The 21237-nt window shown below is 40.4% G+C and overlaps 2 protein-coding genes across 5 annotated transcripts in view; one reads left to right on the top strand and one right to left on the bottom strand.

Annotated features, from left to right (window-relative positions):
* Positions 1-500: 500 nt before the first annotated feature.
* Positions 501-16551, bottom strand: NUP43 (nucleoporin 43). Of its 2 annotated transcripts, none has more exons than XM_020910268.2 (9): positions 16485-16551; positions 15031-15256; positions 14613-14735; positions 13728-13805; positions 12560-12740; positions 10604-10739; positions 8767-8918; positions 6303-6425; positions 501-3219 (listed from the first exon to the last, which is right to left on the bottom strand). In XM_020910268.2, exons 2-9 carry the CDS (start codon positions 15148-15150, stop codon positions 2990-2992), a joined length of 1143 nt encoding a protein of 380 aa, XP_020765927.2. In that variant the 5' UTR covers positions 15151-15256; positions 16485-16551; the 3' UTR covers positions 501-2989. The 2 variants fall into 2 exon arrangements, with proteins under 2 accessions (XP_020765927.2, XP_020765925.2); XM_020910266.2 differs by lacking the exon at positions 16485-16551 and adding an exon at positions 15854-16451 and having other exon boundaries at positions 15031-15117.
* A 271-nt stretch (positions 16552-16822) lies between these two features.
* Positions 16823-21237, top strand: part of PCMT1 (protein-L-isoaspartate (D-aspartate) O-methyltransferase) — a 43119-nt gene continuing 38704 nt past the window's right edge. The window contains exon 1 of one of the 3 annotated variants that reach the window (XM_020910271.2): positions 16823-17118. In XM_020910271.2, coding sequence (XP_020765930.1) covers positions 16890-17118 — 229 coding nt within the window. In that variant the 5' untranslated portion in view covers positions 16823-16889. The remainder of the gene's footprint in view (positions 17119-21237) is intronic. The other 2 variants (XM_020910272.2, XM_020910273.2) reach the window with 2 other exon arrangements.

The raw sequence follows: 21237 nt of genomic DNA, 5'->3' as shown, positions 1-21237 counted from the left end.
GTCACACTTTAATGGTGGTCTTCGGCAAATGAGGCATTTTTTTAAAAAAGGGAAAACATAATTGTGAATTTAATTTAGTTCAGACTGATTCAGGGCTTACTGTTATCAGATGTTGTGTTAACTCAGAGATGGGCCCTGTTCTTGGGATTATGCTCCAGTAGAGGGAGACAGGCTGCTCAGCAGATGGCAGGAAGCACAGTACAAGTTCTGCACAATGGGCTTTTGATGCAGAGTACAATTTAGCCCAGATTGTTAAGAGGCCAGCGAAGGCTTTCTCGAGAAAATGACACCTAAAAGGAGTTCAGAAAGGTAAGCCGGATTTAGCCAAAAAGGGCAAAAAAAGTGGGACAGGGAACCTGCCCACAAGAAACCACTAAAGAGATTTTAAAAGTTTACCCCAAAGCAGCTACAATATGTAGTTCTGAATATCTGAATATATGCTGAAAGAAATTAAATTTGCTTTATGTGGCTCCCAAGTAAAGAGGACAAATGGAAGCAAATTTCAGTTCAGTATGTGAAAATTCATTTATTTAGTGGAAACTTAAAGTACCCCAACACAATGGAAATTCCATAAAATGACTGGTGGTTGGCTTTGTCTCATAGTGAACCTACTATGTAGTAGGTTCACATGATCATTTCATTAACCCACAATAATGATTCTACCTTTTTTATAGGATTGTTTAGGACCCCACTCACACATTAAAACCTTGCCATGTGCTATATCACTTACAGCTGTCCAAACGAGGAGGCTACACTGGGAAATGGGAGATTTTATCATCATGTATTTTCAAGTAGAGGCTGGATGAAAATTTTTCATTGGGAATCTGTGGATGTGATGATTAAATTTAGGTTGGAGATGCCTTCAAAGATATCGCTCACCTTGGAGATCCTAGAGCCCTCAAAAGAAACTATTTGATAGCTTTCATGAATGAAAGCAGTGAGAATGAACAAATTCATAAATAAGGGTTTTATTTATACTACATAAAGCTTATGTTTCTTATTACATCTGGCAGAACTCATCAACTGATAGAAAATGTAACACTATTCAAATGTACTTTCTTTTACTTATGGTTACAAATACCCTTAAATCAAATCAAAGCTTCAAACTTGTTTCCAGTTCAAGCTAGTATGCTAAGCCTATATATCTGGTTCACTCCCTCTACTGATTATTTACTATAACAATCAAGAGAAATTATTTACATTACTGCTGGAAATTGAGAAGGGTGCTAACAGCATTCATGAAACCTTCAACTTTTCAGCAGCAGGTAATATGATTAAAGCAGAGCCACAAAGCATTTGCCATTCACTGAACATGGAAAATGTGCCCCTTGGGAGCCAGGGTCTCCCAGGAATGAGGATCAACTCTGGGCCCGTTCAAAGCAAGGATGCTGAGCTGCCGAGTGGAATGCGAGGATGCCTCTGCTAAGTGAAGAGAGGGGCGCTGCTGCTTAGGCTGCAGTAAGGCATTCCTATAAAGGGAAGTATGAAGCCAAAAGGACAATTCTTAGCTATACTTTTATTACCGAATCTGTGTATTTACTGTGAGAGAATGTGCATTCACAAATATAACAAGTATATTTCATTTTTTATGAAAAATTATTTACATTAATGGATACAAAGTGGTATGAAAAGAACTGTGTCTGTTTGAGATTATCAGTACTTTTTCTTTTGACTGCTTTTTCTGTAATGAATGGCTTTTGTAATAACAAAGTTTTAAAAATTAGCCCCAGCAATAAAACTAGAAACTGATTAAAAATTCCTATCAGCAACATTTTTTTCCGTCTTTGAGTCTTTGGAATTCAAAGGTACTAAATACCTTTAGTCAATTATTTTTTGAGCCAAATACATACATACAGAACAACAAATGCATATATATATTCTATTTTAAAATGTAGACCAAAAAAACTCCAAACCCCCAAAATCCTGAGAGTAAGTCAACATAAAAAAACTGAAAATATTTATTGGGCCAGAAAGACAAAAACTCATAGTTATCTGTTGTTGGAACTGTAAAGTAAATAAACATACACTTCCTGTGTAACAGGAATGATCTTTCATTAAGGTCTTTACAATTCAATGATGCATTTACTCTTAACAAACTTTGGAAAGACAGTATCATAAAACTGTCTCAAAATGTGTTAGGTCATCATTAATATTAAAATTAAGGATAGCAAAACTCTTTACTCCTATCACATCATCATGCTAGTCTCATACATGTTACCTCTCAAATTTTAGTTTGGAAGCTGGCTCACTTACCAATGTCAAATCCTATTTTATTGCACAATGTCCAATTCAGCAATTTTCAACTATGGTGTAAAAAAACTAAATAAAAGCAAAAATTCTTAGGAAAAATGTATTTTGTCTTTTTTCATTTCAAGAGAAACAAAGCTGGGTCTAAGGAGGTGACAGAGTTCTATTCAAACCCATTCTAATAAAGGAACCCATTGAAACATTTTTCACTTTAAATAAAAATTTGAACACTACCAAAAACTGTCATTTTTGCTCTACTTAATTCTTACTGAAGAAAGTTTACTGAAATTATTAAGGAAATAAAATGTTGAAGAACTGAAGAAATACTTGCAGTACAGAGAATAAATACTAGTATTGGAAAATGTCACCAGGGAGGGGCATACCATACCCCACATACTGCTGATAAAAAGGAAAGGAACCTGTTGGTGGTTTGACATTAGTAAGCCCTACAGCATCTAAAATGGAGAGTTGGTTCCATGAGCTGTCTAGAATGGTGCCGAAGGCAGTGCATTTATCACAGATGTTCCGCCACATGTTTCAATTCTGTTGCCATGGGTCATCAATCAGACTCCAGCAACTGTTAGAGCAATATTCAACTAACAGACTGGGCATCAACATTAACAATAGTTTACGGATGTTTCCCTTACAAATTTCACATTTTCCAATAACAAAAATTTGCACAGAAATTGGCATTTGAAAGGCTGTAACTGTATTATGTTTTACCTAAAATCTTTTAGTATCTTCATGAAAAAAGCTGTCTAGTAACATAAATTGCTTCTGCATCCGTTCCACAAACAAGACAAGGACCTAAAACATCCAGACTGTTTACAGACAAAGTCCTATTAGGAAGCAAGCTTGTGATTTCAATACGATCTTTGGCAGGATCAGTGCTGAGCCAGGAGCTTATAAGAGATTGGTGAACATTAGCTTGGTTACTAATGCTATGAGACAAAAAAGTACTATTTCTTCCTCCTGGGAACAAAAAGAAAAGGGGAAAACATTGTTCAAGACCAATTTTATACTAGTAAATATCTGAAATTCTAATATTTAAAAAAATGTAATGATATAAACTTGTTTTAACTCTCAAGAATAACAGGCTGATGATTCCATTATAACACATCACTGTTTTTGACAAAAAGCTTTTAAGTCAGTGATATTAAACATCATTTAATGGGATAATATGGTTTTCAAACTTGAACTCTTCAGCAAAGCACAGGATTCATTTTGACCCTGTCTTCCTGGTTATACTTTAATGGAAGGTCTCAGAAATGTAGCAAAATGGCTAAAGGACAAGTAGAACAGATGTAGATAATATGTAGAAACCTAAATGGTTAGATAATCAAAAAATGAAGTGATCATGAGAAAATTTCTGGATGTATTTCTGAGTATTTCTAAAAATATATTTATTTGTATATTTCTAAAAATATAATCAACTTGCTGTAGATCTCCCTTTATTCTTGAGTTTATTTTAGGTAAATATTCTTAAAAGTAGAATTTTAGAACACTACCAAATTATAAACTTTTATCTCTGACAGTGCTCTGCATTTAACATATAATTAATTATAGTTTTAGCCTTCATTTGAAATTTTCTTTCTACTTTTTGCCAGATCAAATAAAGACAGGTTTCATCTACTCTCAATAAATGGTTTGACACCTACTATATGCCAGGCTCTGTGCTAAGTGCTGGAAATACAAGGCAAAGTTTCTCATACCTTGAAGTTTAAAAATTAGTGGGTTCAAATCTTGCTGATTCTTAAAGCCCAGCTCAATTTCCTTTTCTGAGAAGTCTGTTCAGATGTCTCTAGTTCATGCTTCTCTTTTCCTTCCTGGAACCCTCAGCACTTGTATGCACCCCTAATAATTTACTATTTGCAACATTTCTTATATCATGATTTAACTTTCTGTGGCCCCTTCTCGTAAATTAAAACTAAATTAAGTATTCCTTAAAAGCAGGTTGTATAGATTATTTTACTTTTTCACAGTGTCTAATACTGTTCCTTGCAATACCAGACACAGGATATAGTAAATGACTATTTCTAATCTAACCAGCATTCTTCAAACTATAAAATCTCAAATGCAAGATAGTGGGGGTAGAAGAAGAAATAAAAAACCAAGTGCTTAGCTACTCCTGGGTATTTATTAGAAACGAATAAAACTAGTAGTTTCTCCATACATGAAGTTATTAACACAGGCATACTCCATGCTCCGCACATTGCATACTTTTCCAGAATTTTTCGGGAGAAGTTTTGGCCTTTTCCTTCTTAGTTTCTGTTTACCTTTTGCTCCGATGTCTTATATTACTCTTGAATACCGTGAAAAGGAACATTAGAACCACTGTGCAAAGTCTCTTTCCTGGTCTCCCTGCTTCCACTTTTCCAACCCTCTCCCCACAGTTGCCAAAGCGACTGATTGGAAACCTAAGACAGATCACCCCACTCCCCTGCTCAGAATTCTCCAGTGGCTCTGGGTCATGTCAGAAGGAAATCCCAGGCCCGCTCCCAGTCTGCAGAGGCCCGCTCCCAGTCTGCAGAGCCCCGCTCCTCAGCTCCGCCCTACCACCTACTCCGCCTCCGGCCTGCTGAGCGGCGGCCACACTGGCCCTTCTGTCTCAGCCTCAGGCGTTTGGAATTTGGTGTTTCCTCTACCTGGAATGCTGCCTGTGACTGCTATTTTCATCTCTTCAGGTCTCTGCTCAGATCTTCTCTCCTCTGCCCCGTGGCCCCTCCCCGATTAATTTTTTATCGTCCTCCTCTCTCCACTCTTCGGCACCATCATCAGGGTATTTGATCAGGTCTTTTCCGTTTTGCTCTGTCTCCTTTGCTGTGCTCTGCTATGTACTGTAGGAGTGAATTCCTTTTGCCAGGCTCCCTTGCCATCTGCCTTCCAGGCAAAGCCGGCGTGTGGGAGATAACTATTGCGGGTGAGAAGGCAGAAAGGCTGTGGGGAGTAGGGTGGGGTGGAAAAAGCTCCAGGTTTCTGACAGTACAGTGATTCCAGCCCCAGCTGAGGTGGCACCTTTTCTGCTGATCCAGAGCCAACTCTGACAGCACTTGTAACAGGACAGTGGAGGTTACTAACAACTGTTCATTTCTGGGCATTCCTCCTTTTTGCTATTTGCTCTTCGTTCTTCTAGCCCAACACACATGAAAACAATTCCTTCTAAACCCAGGGTAGTTTCTGCTTTTCTGATTGGACTTTTACTGAAACATCATCTACTGACTTACTGTTTACTGGAATATTTGCTCTACATGCCTCAAGGCTTTTCTGCTCACTATCATGGGCTCTAAGACCTAGAAGAGTACCTAGCACATGGCACTTGATAAACATTTGCTGAGTGATTGAACAAAGTTTGTGGTCACAGGCAAGCTCAAAAACAGGAAGCTTAGAAAATACCAAAAATAGAAATAAAAATACTTCTTGATTTTAAGTGTATAGTTTCTGGATGACCTTTACTTAAGTTATGTCGTTTCAATCGTGTCCAACTCTTTGCAACCCTATGGATGGTAGCCCACCAGGCTCCCCTGTCCATGGGATTCTCTAGGCAAGAATACTGGAGTGCGTTGCCGTGCCCTCCTCCAGGGGATCTTCCCAACCCAGGGATTGAACCCGCACCTCTTAGGTCTCCTGTATTGACAGGTGGGTTCTTTACAACTAGCACCACCTGGGAAGTCCAACCTTTACTTACCTGTCTTTAATCAGGAGACAGAGCCTTTTATTCTGAGAAACCAGTACCTTAATACATAAAAGATCAACTTTTGTCTTGTCATACACCTTTGACAATGTAACGTAAGAGAGTGATCAGTGCCTATTCTATGGCATGAGGGCCCACAACAATGTACTTACAAAGTTAGCCAGCTAATAGCATTTCTAGTTGTCAGCAGTATAGTGGTCAGCAGCTGATAGATTTCATGTCCTGTGATACTAAAATTTACCCTGAGGCCACAGAATGGAAACCTTCTCTCATTCCTTAATGTTAAAAATATGAGTATTTCTCATTTAGTATATAAAAATATAATCTCAAGTTGCCCACAAGAATCTTCATCAAAACATTTTACCTTGGTGAAAGAGTGACGATTTCTCAGGCCCGTCTGTGGAGGCATCCCAGTGCCAGAGAGATCCATCTTCAGAACAAGTGAACAGGTGATCTGGGTTGGATGGGTGAAAGTGAACTTCCCACACTGTGAGATAAGAGCCAAGGTCAGTTAAACCAACATCAAAACCCTACCTCTAGGCATATCGTCCGTTAACCTCCATCACACACCTTCAAACTCCAAGCCTGTGATAAAAATCAAAGGCTTCAGTGTCAAAGAGAAAGCATAATATAATGCTTCAAATGGCTGAAACATGTAGATAGGATAAAGACGTCAACTAAATCTACTGGTGTATCGGGCCAGCAAATGAATGAAAATAAACCCTAGTCATCTGACCTACTGCTTTTTTATATAAGAGTATTGGGTTGGCCAAAAAGTGTGTTCAGGTTTTTTCACATCAATTTATGGCAATTCGAACAAAGTTTTGGCCAACCCAATATAACAATGGGATAATTCTGAAAAGATTTTTTGAAAATTGTTAAGTTCTTTCATTTTCAATTTCTATGTCATTAATATTTGAAGGTTTTATTATTGGAAAGGGAGAGAGGGAAGACCATAAAAGCAGTATACAAATGAAGTTCTAAGAGGCAGAGTCCAATTCTGGCTCATGCCAAGACTCTGCTCTGTATCACAGAAATAGCAACTAGCTCTCAACAAGCCAAAACCTGGAAAGGCTTCAAGAATCTGGATCCAGTTTCAGATGGAGGACTTTTAAGAAGCCAGCTTGGGACTGGGGGCACCTCAAGCTCTAAGCATTAAGGGAACTTTATGTGCCAACAGTCACCTGGGAGCCAAGGGCTGGCCAGGACTCCTCAGGAAGTTATCTGCAGCATGAAGGTGAAAAAAGGAATCTGTGAGCAAGGCTTCTGTGATCCTGGGTTAGGTAGGCTTACAGAGGCAGCACAGAAAGCACCCAGAGTGTCGTATAAAAAGTGCAAGGCACATGTTTGCAAGCTGGCATTTTCATCCTGACAGTTACCACAATTAAACATGCTGCAGAACAAAAAGGTGACCTTCCTCCAGAAAAGAATGTATTCTGGGTGACTGTGTAAAGTACATTCATGCTGTTTCACTAAAACAAAGTAAAACAAGAAAAGCCTAATAGAGCCATTGCAGGCTGCCCAAATCTAGACACTTACGTATTTATATACTTTCCAATTAGAAAACAAACCTCTAGCCAACAGTCAGGATGAATCGAAATACACTACAAGCCACTAGTGTGTTCTGCTTAACAATACAGGCTGGCATTTAAAAATAGGCTGGTGAGAAGAGCTTTGAAAGTTTATAACTCTACCTACCACTAGGTTAGCAACAACAGACTCTGATGCATACCCTATTCATTCCCCCCTCTTCCCCCCTGCCCCGCCCCACAGAGCCATACAGAGAAGAGGGAAACAGTTTCTATTTGCTTCTTATATATAATCTTAAAAACTATTTATCTTCCCCAAGTATTAATGACGTGAAACTTTATAGCTTCGAAGTTACAATACTGGTATAACATTTGCTCTTCTACACTTTTATTCAAGCATTAATACCAACTTTTCCTAAGACAGAATTTAAAACTATAATCCACCCTGACCTGTGGTGATAAAATGAAACATTTCTGTTCAGCCAAAACATCTCCACTAAAATAAAAAAACAAAAAAAAAAAAGGCAAGAGCCTATATCTTTTGTTCTTGCTAAAAGAAAAAAAAAAAGGTATAATAATAAATTGAAGAACACACAGACTGGCAAATATTAAAAATAACAACCTGCATTTTGCATGGGAAAAGTGCATTCTGACATACTGGGTATGACAATATAAACTGTTTATTATTTTTATGTAGAACAATTTGTCAACATGAATCACAGCTTTAAAATTATAACAACTTTTTGACTCATCAATTCTATTTCTAAAAATTATCCTAAAAAATAAGCACATAAAGATAAACATATATGGATAATCACTACAGTTTTATGTATAACAAGCATGTTAAAGAATGTAAATGTCAAATAAAAAAGGAGTTAATTATTATGCTGCTGCAGCTGCTGAGTCGCTTCAGTCGTGTTCGACTCTGTGCGATCCCATAGACGGCAGCTCACCAGGCTCCCCCCTCCCTGGGATTCTCCAGGCAAGAACACTGGAGTGGGTTGCCATTTCCTTCTCCAATGCATGAAAGTGAAAAGTGAAAGTGAAGTCGCTCAGTCATGTCTGACTCTGTGTGACCCCATAGATGGCAGCCTACCAGGCTCCTCCATCCCTGGGATTCTCCAGGCAAGAATACTGGAGTGGGTTGCCACTGCCTTCTCTGCTAATTATTATAAATCTATTCAATCCAGTCAAAAGTTCTGCTGTAGAATGATCCATATGTATCATTTATGGAAATCTGCTAACACTACATTGTATAGCTCACCCACCAAAAACTTCATGTATCTTCACAAGACTTACTTTCAGCTTCATGAGCCTTCAGCAGAGACACAGGCATTGTACCTTGTCGAACATCCCAAATACTCAACATTCCATCCTGGCCTCCAGTAGCTACAACGTGCTGCTGGTTGGGATGTCGATCAACACAGTGGAGTGGCACTCGGTCACCAGTCCTTTAATGGGAAATACAATGACTTCAAACAGTGGTAAAGTGTAATTAATCATTGAACAACCCATGAAACAAGTGTTATCCCATTAACTAAATGATAATTTTGTGGCTGGAGCTACTGGGTAAACTTAAATTATGTCAAAAACCTGACTACATTAAATATGAAAGTGAAAGTGAAGTTGCTCAGTTGTGTACAACTCTTTGCGACCCCATGGACTGTAGCCTCCAGGCTCCTCTGTCCATGGGATCTTCCAGACAAGATCTCTCATTAAATATACCTCTAAATACTAGAATTCTGAGGGGGAATTAAAGCCTAGAGTTATTCATTCTCTCTTCAATTTGGACACATATGGAACAAGAAAATTTGATGGTAAGATATGCAAAATATTTCCATTTCTTAGCTTTTCTTTTTTTTCTTTTTTTTTCCCATTTATTTTTATTAGTTGGAGGCTAATTACTTTACAATATTGTAGTGGTTTTTGTCATACATTGACATTAATCAGCCATGGATCTACATGTATTCCCCATCCCGATCCCCCCTCCCACCTCCCTCCCCACCCCATACCTCTGGGTCTTCCCAGTGCAAGCCCTGAGCACTTGTCTCATGCATCCAACCTGGGCTGGTGATCTGTTTCACCCTTGATAGTATACTTGTTTCAATGCTGTTCTCTCAGAACATCCCAACCTTGCCTTCTCCCACAGAATCTAAAAGTCTGTTCTGTACATCTGTGTCTCTTTTTCTGTTTTGCATATAGGGTTATCGTTACCATCCTTTTAAATTCCATATATATGCGTTAGTATACTGTATTGGTCTTTATCTTTCTGGCTTACTTCACTCTGTATAATAGGCTCCAGTTTCATCCATCTCATTAGAACTGATTCAAATGAATTCTTTTTAATGGCTGAGTAATATTCCATGGTGTATATGTACCACAGCTTCCTTATCCATTCGTCTGCTGATGGGCATCTAGGTTGCTTCCCATTTCTTAGCTTCTAAAAAGCATTATATATCAACAAAACAGCATACTCCTTACTTCTGCTCTGTCTTATTTAATGCTTAGTTTACATATATATTTTTCAGTTTGACACATACTATTATCTAGAGAAGAGGAGGCTGCACACATAGAAAGGGGATTTCTGTTAGAAAAAGTATCTTGGACCATATTTTCCTCCCAATCACATCTAGAGTGTATTATTTCACTATTAATAGGATCATCTGATGAGCAAAAATAAGTACCCCATTAATTAATATACACCTCAAAGAGAAAATATAAACTTCTGAATCAATATTACAAATATTTATTAAATGCAGCAAGGTATTATCAAGCCCATCAAATTATACAATTGACCTTGAACAACATGGGTCCACTTACATACGAGTATTTTTCAATAGTAGATGTACACTGCAACATGATCCGAGGTTGGTTGAATCTGGGAAGGTGGAACCTTCAGTACAGAGGATTCCTGGAATATGGAGCACTGACTATAAAGTATACATGGATTTTTGCGTGTATAGAGGGTCAGTGACTCTAACCCTTATATTGTTCAAGGGTCAACTGTATTTGCTTTATCAAAGTTAATCAGAAATTACTCTTAACATGAAATTAAAATACAATATGGCTTATAAAGTTAGTTGCTATAAATAAACAAATTTGTTTTACACTATTGAAATTACAAATCAAAACTTACAGTGATAATATCTGAGTGGGCTCATTTCCTTGTTGTCTAAAATCCCATATTTTTAACTGTCCAATTGAATTTACTGTAAGAATCTCAGGAGTTCGAAGGAAGGTTACAGCGTGGAGTGTACTGCTATCTGCATTGTCTGTAAATTAAAAAAACCGCAGGGTATGTTAATAGGCCACCACTTTTCCATGAATACCTTAAATAGCCTTCCCTCTGTTGACTGAAAGATTACAAGTAAAATTTTAAATAAGTCACAGTTTTATTTCTATGGAAAAATATGGGAACATATGTTAAAATGGACTCTCCTTTGGTAGAAAAATTATATCACTCACAGGACATCTGAACTGTTTTCCAAATAGAGGACTAAGTTTTCACATATTTCTGTTTCCACGTAAGAGTACTACCCTCCATTTCTGAGACAGCTGTCCAAGTCCCTTTATAATCCAATTTTATCTCCCATCACTGCTTCACCCTAGACAACCTAGACAGCATATTAAAAAGCAGAGACATTATTTGCCGACAAAGGTCTGTGTAGTCAAAACTACAGTTTTTCCACTAGTCATGTATGTATGTGAGAGTTGGACTGTAATGAAAGCTAAGTGTTGAAGAATTGATGCTTTTGAACTGTGTGTTGGAGAAGACTCTTGAAGTCCCTTGGACTGCAAGGAGATCAAACCAGTCCATCCTAAAGAAAGTCAGTCCTGAATATTCATTGGAAGGATTGATGCTGAAGCTGAAGCTCCAATCCTTTGGCCACCTGATGTGAAGAACTGACTCATTGGAAAAGACCCTGATGCTGGGAAAGATTGAAGGCAGGGGAAGAAGGTGGTGACAGAGGATGAAATGGTTGGATGGCATCACTGACTCGAAGGACATTGAGCTTGAGCAAGCTGCAGGAGGTGGTGATGGACAGGGAAGCCTGGCGTGCTGCAGTCCATGGGGTCACAAAGAACAACTGAACTGAACTGCTTCCTCCAGAACCTTCATTCTGTTGGGCCAAACACCACAGCTTCCTACAGAGCTCATTCTGACCCTGTGTTATTCTGCTGACTCATCTCAAATCAATTCATCTTTATCCTCATCAGCTCTCTCTTCTTCTGCCATGAACTTCTTCCTGTTTGCTTTCATGGTCCTTCTGTTTTTCCTAGTGTGTCTAAGCTTACACATCTTTATTTAGTATATACTTAAAAACTTTTGTTTTGTGACCCTCCTCCAAACTGTCACCAGGCCAGAAGTCTTTCAAAGCTAAACAAATGGTATTCCTCAGAACTAAAAATAATAACAATACAAAAAACTGATTCATGGGCTCAATTCATAGAAGTTCTAATTCAGGAGGTCTAGGGTGATAGGCTGTTAAAAATCTCCTCAGGCAAGTCTGTACAAAATATGGTTGAGAACTATTACACTAGTCAGACATGACTTAGCAACTAAACCACTACCACTGAACTAAATAATCCTTCTAAAACATGATGTGGGTACATTACCCCTTTTCTCAAAAACTTTCAATGGCTCCTCAGCCACCTACCTAAAATATGTGTTAGATTCTTCACAACCTGACTGCAATTTACCTTTCTTGTTTCATCTCTCAACTCTCCTATACAAATACCTAAAGTCAGGTCAGACTACACTTTCTGTCATTCTCTGCACGGCCTTACCCTGCCTCTATGCTATTCCCTGTATCTGGTGTGCCACTTCTTAGTATTATTTATTGTCTAGAATCTAGATTAATGAATTGTCCTGCCCCTCAATTCTTTATCCGATAATTCCTTCCAACCCTCCTCCCCACAAATTTCTCTTTCTTCTATTCAGTTCTTCATACAGGCCTTATCAACATACTATCTTGATAAAGGGATCCTGCTTTGTATATTTCTAAATCCCTCAAACATTAAACCCCTGGCATTGCACATGGGAGGTGCTCAATTACTGTAAGACAGGCCAAAGAAAGATGACTTTTTTTACCTATAGTTCTTACAGCTTCCTTGTGATCAGCTCTGAAGAGATTTATCCGGCCATCTTCTCCAACTGTAACAATTTCTGGGTTGTTGCACACAATGCCCGTGCATGGTGCATTGCTACAGGAAGGACTGCCTGGACCTGTGTGGTAGTGAGCTGCTGTCCACTGCTGGCTGACTGACAGAGTCTAGGTGTCAGAAATGAGGCTACGATTAATTAAAGCAAAGCTCCAAAAAAATAGCCCTTTCCCCAACTAAACTATTATTTTAAAACTGTGTCTCATACTTTTCTAGAAAAATAGTACTCTTTTCCCTTTGTATTTCCAAGTATTAAGGTCTAGGAAATACTTCCATTAAAGCTCTGTATTCACCAGATTAGATTCAAAAGAAACAATGTTTAATAATATCCCAAATTTATCTCAAACTAAAGAAACAGTTTTTAAGTATCAGGTAATTATGTGTTCAAAGGCAACTTTAAATTCTTAAGGGAACTGACCTACATTGAAGAGATAAATCTCTGCAGGGCTTTCCAAATGACTCTGTTAAGAATAACATTTAACTAGATCTGGGTCTTATATCACTAGGTATGCCTATTAGTAAGATGACCTTTATTAATATCCAAATCTAAATAAGCATTCTCTTCCAGCAACTGAAAACTGTTACTTCAAGCGGGGCTATTTTAAAGGATTGCCCTTACCACTGTGCTCTGAAGGTCAGCACTCTCAGCCTTTGACATACAAGAAAGGCATTGAAAAAGTGTCAAGCCTTCATATAGTATGTCTTTCCTTCTAATTAAAACCTAGGTTCTGTCCACAGAAGGAAAGCAGCAGTTCCCGCTCCCTCTCACGATGCCTGAGCTAGTAAGTGCTCTTTCTTCAAACAACCAGAGGAGGATCTTAAAAGACAGTTACAGATAAATTACTTGCCAGAATACCATACTGTTACATTCAACCTAAGAAAATTGAAGAGTTACCCAATTTCAATGAAAGTTCACAAAGAAATGGTTCTAGAATTAATCTACTAAAAGATGGGTAATACAATGACATTTCCCCCTCCTTTTTATAGTTTTTGAGACTATAAAACTTTATTATTTGTCATTATTAAGTACAGCCTTCTCTAAACCTTCCTAAAAATAATTAAAATGCAAACTGAGTTTTCAAACAAAAGTTCTTTACCCGGTTATTTGGATGGTGGAGGAAAACTGTCACACATCCTGTCGATGAAGCAGCTACAATTCTTTCCTGGTCAAAAAACTAAACAGAAAATTCCTGCATGTTATAAATTCATAAATATCAGCAGGGAGGAAGCCCATCTGTCTAACTCAGTTAGCAGTGTAACAATTTTAAAATGCAAAGGGCCTACAGATGCTAAGCAAATAAAATATGAAAGTCAAAACTGCTATACAAATAAAAGTATTTTCATGAAGAATAAACAATAATTTCCCCCCCAAACCTGTTCATCTACAATTAATTAAATTTTGTACAACTACCATAAAGGTTTAGGAGAGCATAATTCCCAGGATCAGGCAGCTTTCCACAGAAGAAAATGCAGGGACTCTGAAGTCTTACAGATCAGAATTTGAAAACTTAATTCCATTCCCACCACTTATTACCAGCTTTGAAACCTGGCCAAGTTAAGTTCTCCAAGCCTTGGTAAACTTGTAAAACGAGAATTCAAAAAGCAAAAACATGTAAAGTGCCTTGTACAGTATTTGTCACATAGGCCATCCTCAAAACATCTTAGTCTCAGTTTTCTCATAAGAGAGAACAATACTTGATTCACCAGCATCCCATGAGAATGAAATTAACTTATGTAAACACAGCTTGGCACACAGTAGATGGTCAATTAAACAAACAAGCTACGATCAACTTCACATCCCCTTCCCCACTGCTGATTCTGCCATAACCAGCTATATGACGCTGGCAAATCATAACCCACAGAGAACTCAAGTTCTTGTAAACCCGGGGTAAGACTAGACAAACTTTAAAGTCCTTCACATCTCTCAATGTATTACTCTCAATTTTTTAAAAGTTAGCTTTTGGATATTACAACATACGTACTTGTAAATCCATTACATCACCATGATGTTTGATACTGCACAATAACTGATGATCTCCTTCAAATCCTCCATCAGAATCCAAGTTTCCAAAATCTCCAATAGACCACAGTGAAACATAATTTTCCTGAAAAGCAGAAAATTTCATCTTGAGATGAAATATACGTCAAACTCCCCGAGGCTGAAATGTGCACTGCCTTCAATCAACCCTGCTTTAAAAGCATCCCGGGCAAACGGCGACCAAAAACACAAGAAACGAGGCCACTGATGGCTCTCAGGTATAAGGCGACCGAGCGTGAGACATGCATTCGGGAGACAGAGAACCGCGCGAGGAGCTAGAAAACAGGAGTTCGCGCGCTGACGGCCGGGGGCGCGGTTCCTGGAAGGAATTGGCAGGGAATCCCGGCCGGGCGCAGGGGTACCTCATTGTCCCAAGAGCCCGTGGCGAAAGTCTCCGCTGTCTGCAGGCTCCCTGGAGGTAATGGTCGCCAACGGGTCTTGCTGATTTTCTGTGATACAAACTTAGCATAAATTTCCTCCATGCTGAGAGCAACCCAGGCAGGCACAGCACGAAGTACAGCGCGCGCCACTCAGTCCCGCCCCTTCTCGCTGAGCCCTGATTGGACCGGAGCTCATGAAGGACGGTGGCTGCAGAGAGACAATTCTCCTCAGTCGGCAGTGCGGGAAAGAATAACCCGACGCCACACGCAAAGATACGGCGCCCTTCCTCACCCTGGCGGCTCTGAACCAAGGCAAGAGCATGCCCGTCCTTGTGCTGTAGGACCAGCTTCTAATCTGCAAAATCGGTATAGGAACACCGAGACAATACATTGGCGCAAAAAAATTTGTAATGTAAAGACAAATTTAAGGGCAAAAACAAAATAAAATCAATGCAAGAGAAACGAGCTAGTAGCCACACCTAAGTAGGCTTGCATTTCACCACGCATAGAAAAGATTCAAAATCCTTAAATTCTCGTGGAATTACGTCCATTAACTTACAATGTATTATTCAAAACCTCTCTTTTCCTTCCCCCCAAGCAAGTCCTTTTCTTCAATGCTAACACACAGTCAGAAACTGGAGTTGTAATTCTGAAGACCCCCAGTTCCAATTTTGAGTCCCAAACTGACTAATTTATTCCCAATATTGAAGTAAAAAAATGCTGCCTCGGTTATTATCCCAGAATCCCACGAAATAGTTAACATATAAGTATATTTCGGATTGGAAATATATACGTATATACGTACATAAACACCACATTTGCCAGTCTGGTTAGAACTAAAATTTGAGCATTGTTGCTGACGCAGTAGCATCGATGTCTTTACATAGCTTTGTTTCCTTCCTTAAGTTTATTGGGACTAAATGATGACTGGATCGTTCCAGTCTCAGTTCTGATTAGGAGTCAGCAAGTTGGATTCTACTGGCAATGTTCCTTGTCAGTTTCACTCAGTGTCTTACATAGCTGATAGCAGCAAAGCCGGAGTCCAGTCTAATGGTGGAATTTGTGAGGCTTAAATAACGCACACTTGTGTTAGGAGAAAAACATAGTTGCCACAGGCTACTGTAATATTTTTAAGCAAGTGCATTTTCCTGAGGAGCAAAGCATTCTCGGTACTCCACCCTCCAACCCGTGTCTCAGTATTCTTCCACTCTCCGAATTTGTGCTTTAGAGCTGAGAACAAATCAGGGTCCCAAAGTCTCTGCTAACCAGACACTAAATGTACTTGTCAACTAGACCCTGGAGTAACTCGGGTTAGAGAGGACGTCTGCCCTCCGTTTAAGATATTCAGGCTCCACCATAGGGAGCTCTGACTCTAACCGACCTAAATACATTAGTCATTCATTGGGTTGGGTGAAGGCAGGACGGAGGAAGCCCACCGTTTAACAATCTGGACAGCTATAGGTGCAGACCCGCCACTCGCAACAGCTGACCCAGCGGCGAGTGCAGAGCCACCGGCAGCCTCGGAACCACACCCGCCCTGCCATCCCGCCACCGTTCTCGGTGACCAGAGCCGCAGCGAGGCACGCGGCCGACTGCGCTGGGGCCCACCCCGCCTGACCGCAGGGCAAACCCAAGCAAGGAGGCGCTGCGCAGCCCGAGGCCTCAGAAAGGCCACGCAGTGGCGGCGGTGGCGCTGACTCAGCGAGGCCAAGCCGCCAGTCTCAGGCAGCCGCAGCAGCCCCTTGCGCGGGCGGCGGGGCGCGAGGCCACCCCCGCCTCCGGCCCCACCCGGCCGCGCCCGAGGCCGCGCGGCGTCACAGAGCGCATGCGTGCCGCGGGGGATGCCGGGAGCGCGCAGTGGCGGCAGCAGCGACGACGGCAGTAACAGCGGCGGCTCCAGCGGGGACGAGAACGGGGCGGTGACCGTGTGGGAGGTGGTCTCACTCTTGGGGAAGCTGCTGGGCACCGTCGCCGCGCTGAAGGTGGTTCTGTACTTGCTCCGGGTGTGCTTAGCGATGGCCTGGAAATCCGGCGGCGCCAGCCACTCGGAGCTAATCCACAACCTCCGCAGTAAGTGCCACCCCCGCCGGGTGTAGGGCAACCCGGGAAGGCCAGGCCTGGTCCAGGTCCCCTGGGGCCGTCCGGGACGTTCTGTCTACTCCCCGTGCCTGCTGGAGGGCTTCGGCCCACGGTTGCATCCGCGGTCCCGAGCAGCGAGCGCTGGAGATTGCCTCCGCCGGGACCTGTCACTCATCGGCGATGTGTACTGGAATCAGAGAAGGAGCTCGGGGCCGCTGCTCGTGGGGCGGGGGCAGGCGTCTCTCCGCGGGCCTGGGGGACGGGGCTGGGGGGTGGGCGCACGGGTAGTGGGGCTGTCACTCGAGTCCGTCGCCTCCCGGTTCAGGTCCAGCGAGCGAGGGGCGCGCCCTGGTTGGGGGTGGGGGGAGTGGGATATTGGCCAGGCCTCCTAGAGACTGGAGCTGGAGCTGGGAGGATCCCGTCCTCGACCCCCGCGTCCTCACACCCCGCGTCCTCACACCTACTCTTCCCCATCCTAAATCGATCTAGCTGCAAGCTTTCTCGCCTATTCTGCCTCCCCCACCCCCCGCCCTCCGTTTTTTCCCCTGGCGGGAGATGCCACCGTCTGATACTGGCGAGGGGGAGGGAGAGGAAGATGAGAGTTGCTGTCACTGCGGATGCTGGGAGAAATTTCTGGGACGGCTGTCCAGTGGAAAGCTTCGTAGGCGGAAAGGAGGAAGGATGCTCTCCTTTGAGAGACTTGTGTTTCAGGAGCCTTCAGAGGTCCTGGAGATCCAACGAACGATTGTGTTCTGCGGCACGTTTTCACTTTTATCAGGGCCATCGTATGCTTTAAAAGCTGTTTATGGAAGTTTTCTTTACACCGTTCTCTTTAGTTATTGTATTCCTTCCTCTGATGATAATTTTAGGGTGGGATGAGTGCTGTGTCACTTTCTTTTTTTAAATTGAACTATAGTGTCGCCGTCTGGTCGGGAGACCAGAAGAACCGCAGTCTATAATACTGTCTCTTTGGTCAGAAATTTACAGCACTCTTCTTTGCCACTGACTTTGCAAATAATCACGGTCCTGCCACGTGGTATTTTTAATTGTTATAGGTTGTTTAGCTTTTCGTGTGTCATGTTTCGGAATTCGATTTATAATCTCCTTGAGGGCCGGGACTTTTTTCTCTTTTTTTTTTTTAGTATCTTTGAGTCCCTTCATCTTAATTATCATTACTTTTTAAAAAATAAATGCCAATTAAGTATATATTATATGCTTGGATCTATGCTAGGAATACCAAGGTTAGTGAGAGAAATAAGTAACATTGGCTGGCACGTGGTTAGTACTTAATGTTAGTCATTTGTTTTTTGTTTGTTTTAAGAAACACAATGTTCCAAAGTTAGAGATTGTGTCCTTAGTGTTTAGTAAAGAATGTTTGAGGAGAATACGGCACCCCACTCCAGTATTCTTGCCCTCCAGAGAATCCCATGGACAGAGGAGCCTGACGGGCTACAGTCCACGGGGTCGCAGAGTCCGGACATGACTGAAACAACTTAGCGATATATATATAGATATGTTCAAAGAATGTTTAGGTTTAAAAGCCCTGCCTAACATTGCCAGTATTCACTTTATGGAAGGATACTTGATTGGAAATGTAAATTTATGTGCAGTGGCAGTGTTAAGAGTGATTTAGGTTCGCGTAGACCAGAAGTTCAATATGTTGTAAATATTTTAATAAAACTTCTTAAAATTATCTAGTGCCTACGCACCTGAAACATTCTGTACTTGAATTGTGATTAAGTAATTTTCCACGAGCAGGTTATCTCAGTAAACACTTGGCTGTTGCAGAAATTTGTAATTAATCAGGCTCTTGAAGACCCTCCTCTTTGGGCCAAATTTGTAGTAAGCCAAAACTAGATCTTTTCCCAGTGGTTTTGTAATTATTTTAATTTATTTCATTAAATGTATTCTTAGCTGAAATTTCTAAGGCTGTTTTCCTGTCAGAAAATTTAATGAGAAATATTTAACATACATGGATGTTGATACTTAGTTCTATACTAGTTCTATGATTAATAAGAGGAAATAATGTAGGTAGATTGTTTAACCTTTTTCATAATACTTTTGCAACTTTAGCTTCAACTTCTAGATGAATTAATTTGAGCCAATAGATTTCATATTTATTTAATAGTTCACTAATAACACTAACATTTGCTCACATAAAAATTTCAGTTGGCATACATTGAAAATTTCTCACTCTTTCCTGGTAATTGCACCACTGTGTATTCTTCCTCACTTAAAGGCTTCTAACTGAATCTGTAGAAAAAGATTAAAATGTGATAACGCTGATGCTGAAGTGAATATGGATCTGCAAATTGGAAGAGGAAGCAAATACAGTTTTAATTTTTTTTAATCAAATAAGGTTCATGATTAGTTTCATTTTAATATTTTATATTAATTTTATTGAAAATACCTACTGAGGTTTTTCTTCTACAAGACATGATAGAAGTATGATTTCACAGTTGATATTTATAGATTATTTTAGATTGTAATGATACATTCATAATACCTCAGAGCTTATGTTTGTATTGATAACTGCTCTAAAGTGACTGCCAACCCTGGTCTAAAACTTGAGTATGCCTCAAAATCTGCTGGATCACCCAGAGAGCTCATTAAAGCAAATTAAGACCAATTGCTGGGGCTCAAGATTTCACATTTCCAACAAGTTCCTAAGTAATACGCTGCTGCTGGTCTGGGGACCACACTTTGAGAATCACTGACATAGAGAACTGAAAATTACAAGACTAAACCCTGCCAGTGTTTCAGTTGAATCATTTTTATACTTTGAATAAAATTTTAGGAAAAAAATCTCTAGCAGACCTGCCCAGAAGAGCTGCCTGTCACGTAAATATCTGTGCCGTTCAGTACGGTAACCACTAGCTGTACCGTTCAATACGGTAACCACTAGCTGCATGGGGCATCGAGTGTTTGAAATGTGGTTAGTGCAACTGAGGAACTGGATTTTTGTGTTATTTAAATGAACTTTGATGCCACATGTTGGACATCACAGGTCTTTAGAAATGGAAAATAGATAGTTCATGACTATAGACTGATAACGTGCTTATGAAATGTTAATTCAAAACAACTGCGAGCCTGTTTAATCCAGGGAATGTGACAATTAAATGTTTACATTAGAGTTTATTTTCTACTTTTATTGGGATAATTTTATGCCGTGGTGAAAGGAAGAGAAGGGGGCAGGAGTGGATGAGCTTGAGAAAGGTTGTCTGCTAGAGCAGGGATGTCCAAACCAAAGTGTTTGTGAAAGATTTATTCTGACTAGACTTCAAATGCTGTATTGGTCGCTTAAAACAATGCTAATAATTGTTCTTTTGCCTATTTTGTTGTTGTTGTTAAAAAATTCAGTCCACTACCCTAACGCATCAGTTATTTCTAAGTATATTTCCTTTGCAACCCTGAGTATGTCATTTGCATGTATAATGTATGTATAATTTGTGGAAACAGTCAACTGACATTTGACTGTCTTCTATGTGCCGGACACTGGGGATACAGCAATGAGAAGCAAATGTCTATTCTCTCTTGAAGCTTACTTCTTGTGGGAGCAGACAAAGAAAATATATGTCACATGATAAGTGGCAAAGTAGGGAACAAGGATAGGGAGTATGGGGTGGTAGGTTTGCAGCTGTAGGGGAGAAGGCCTCACTAAGGTGTCATTTGAGGAAAGATCTGATGAAGAAGAAATTCAAGTCATGCAGATAGAGCTGGGGGACAGCTCTATCTAGACGGACAAAATAGAATGTGCTAGGTTTGGATTTGGGGTGTAGGAGAAAGACTGGAGTCAAGGATATGACACAAGGTTTTAGACCTGGGCAATGGGAACGATTGGCCATTTTCTGAGTTGTAAATAATAAGTGAGTGAGCTGCAGGGATTTGGGGATGGGGTGTGCTATGAAGTGTGGGAGAGCAGGAGTTTATTTGGGGAAATGTTTGGCTTGAGTTGCTTAATAAAACATTTAAGTGAAGACCCTTAGTAGGCATTTAAATTTTTAAGAATTTTTAGTTTTTATGTCCTTCTTTATTTCTACAAATAAATTGAAATCATTTTCTTATTCTGGAGTGTCAGTTCTTATCCACTAACAGCATAACTAGTGGAAA

The sequence above is a fragment of the Odocoileus virginianus genome, chromosome 34 (assembly GCF_023699985.2).
Source record: "Odocoileus virginianus isolate 20LAN1187 ecotype Illinois chromosome 34, Ovbor_1.2, whole genome shotgun sequence".
In the NCBI taxonomy this organism is placed as follows: Eukaryota; Metazoa; Chordata; class Mammalia; order Artiodactyla; family Cervidae; genus Odocoileus; species Odocoileus virginianus.
The sequence above is the reverse complement of the archived record's forward strand: the minus strand, read 5'-3'. Positions and strand labels throughout refer to the sequence as shown.

Excerpts from the sequence above, each read along its gene's own strand:
- NUP43 (XM_020910266.2), bottom strand. The coding sequence starts at position 15,919 with ATGCTACTGCGTCAGCAACAATGCTCAAATTTTAGTTCTAACCAGACT. Across the intron at positions 13,806-14,612 it reads GTGATGTAATGGATTTACAA|TTTTTTGACCAGGAAAGAAT; the intron begins GTACGTATGTTG and ends TTTTCTGTTTAG. Across the intron at positions 10,740-12,559 it reads GGAAGCTGTAAGAACTATAG|ACAATGCAGATAGCAGTACA; the intron begins GTAAAAAAAGTC and ends TTTAATTTACAG.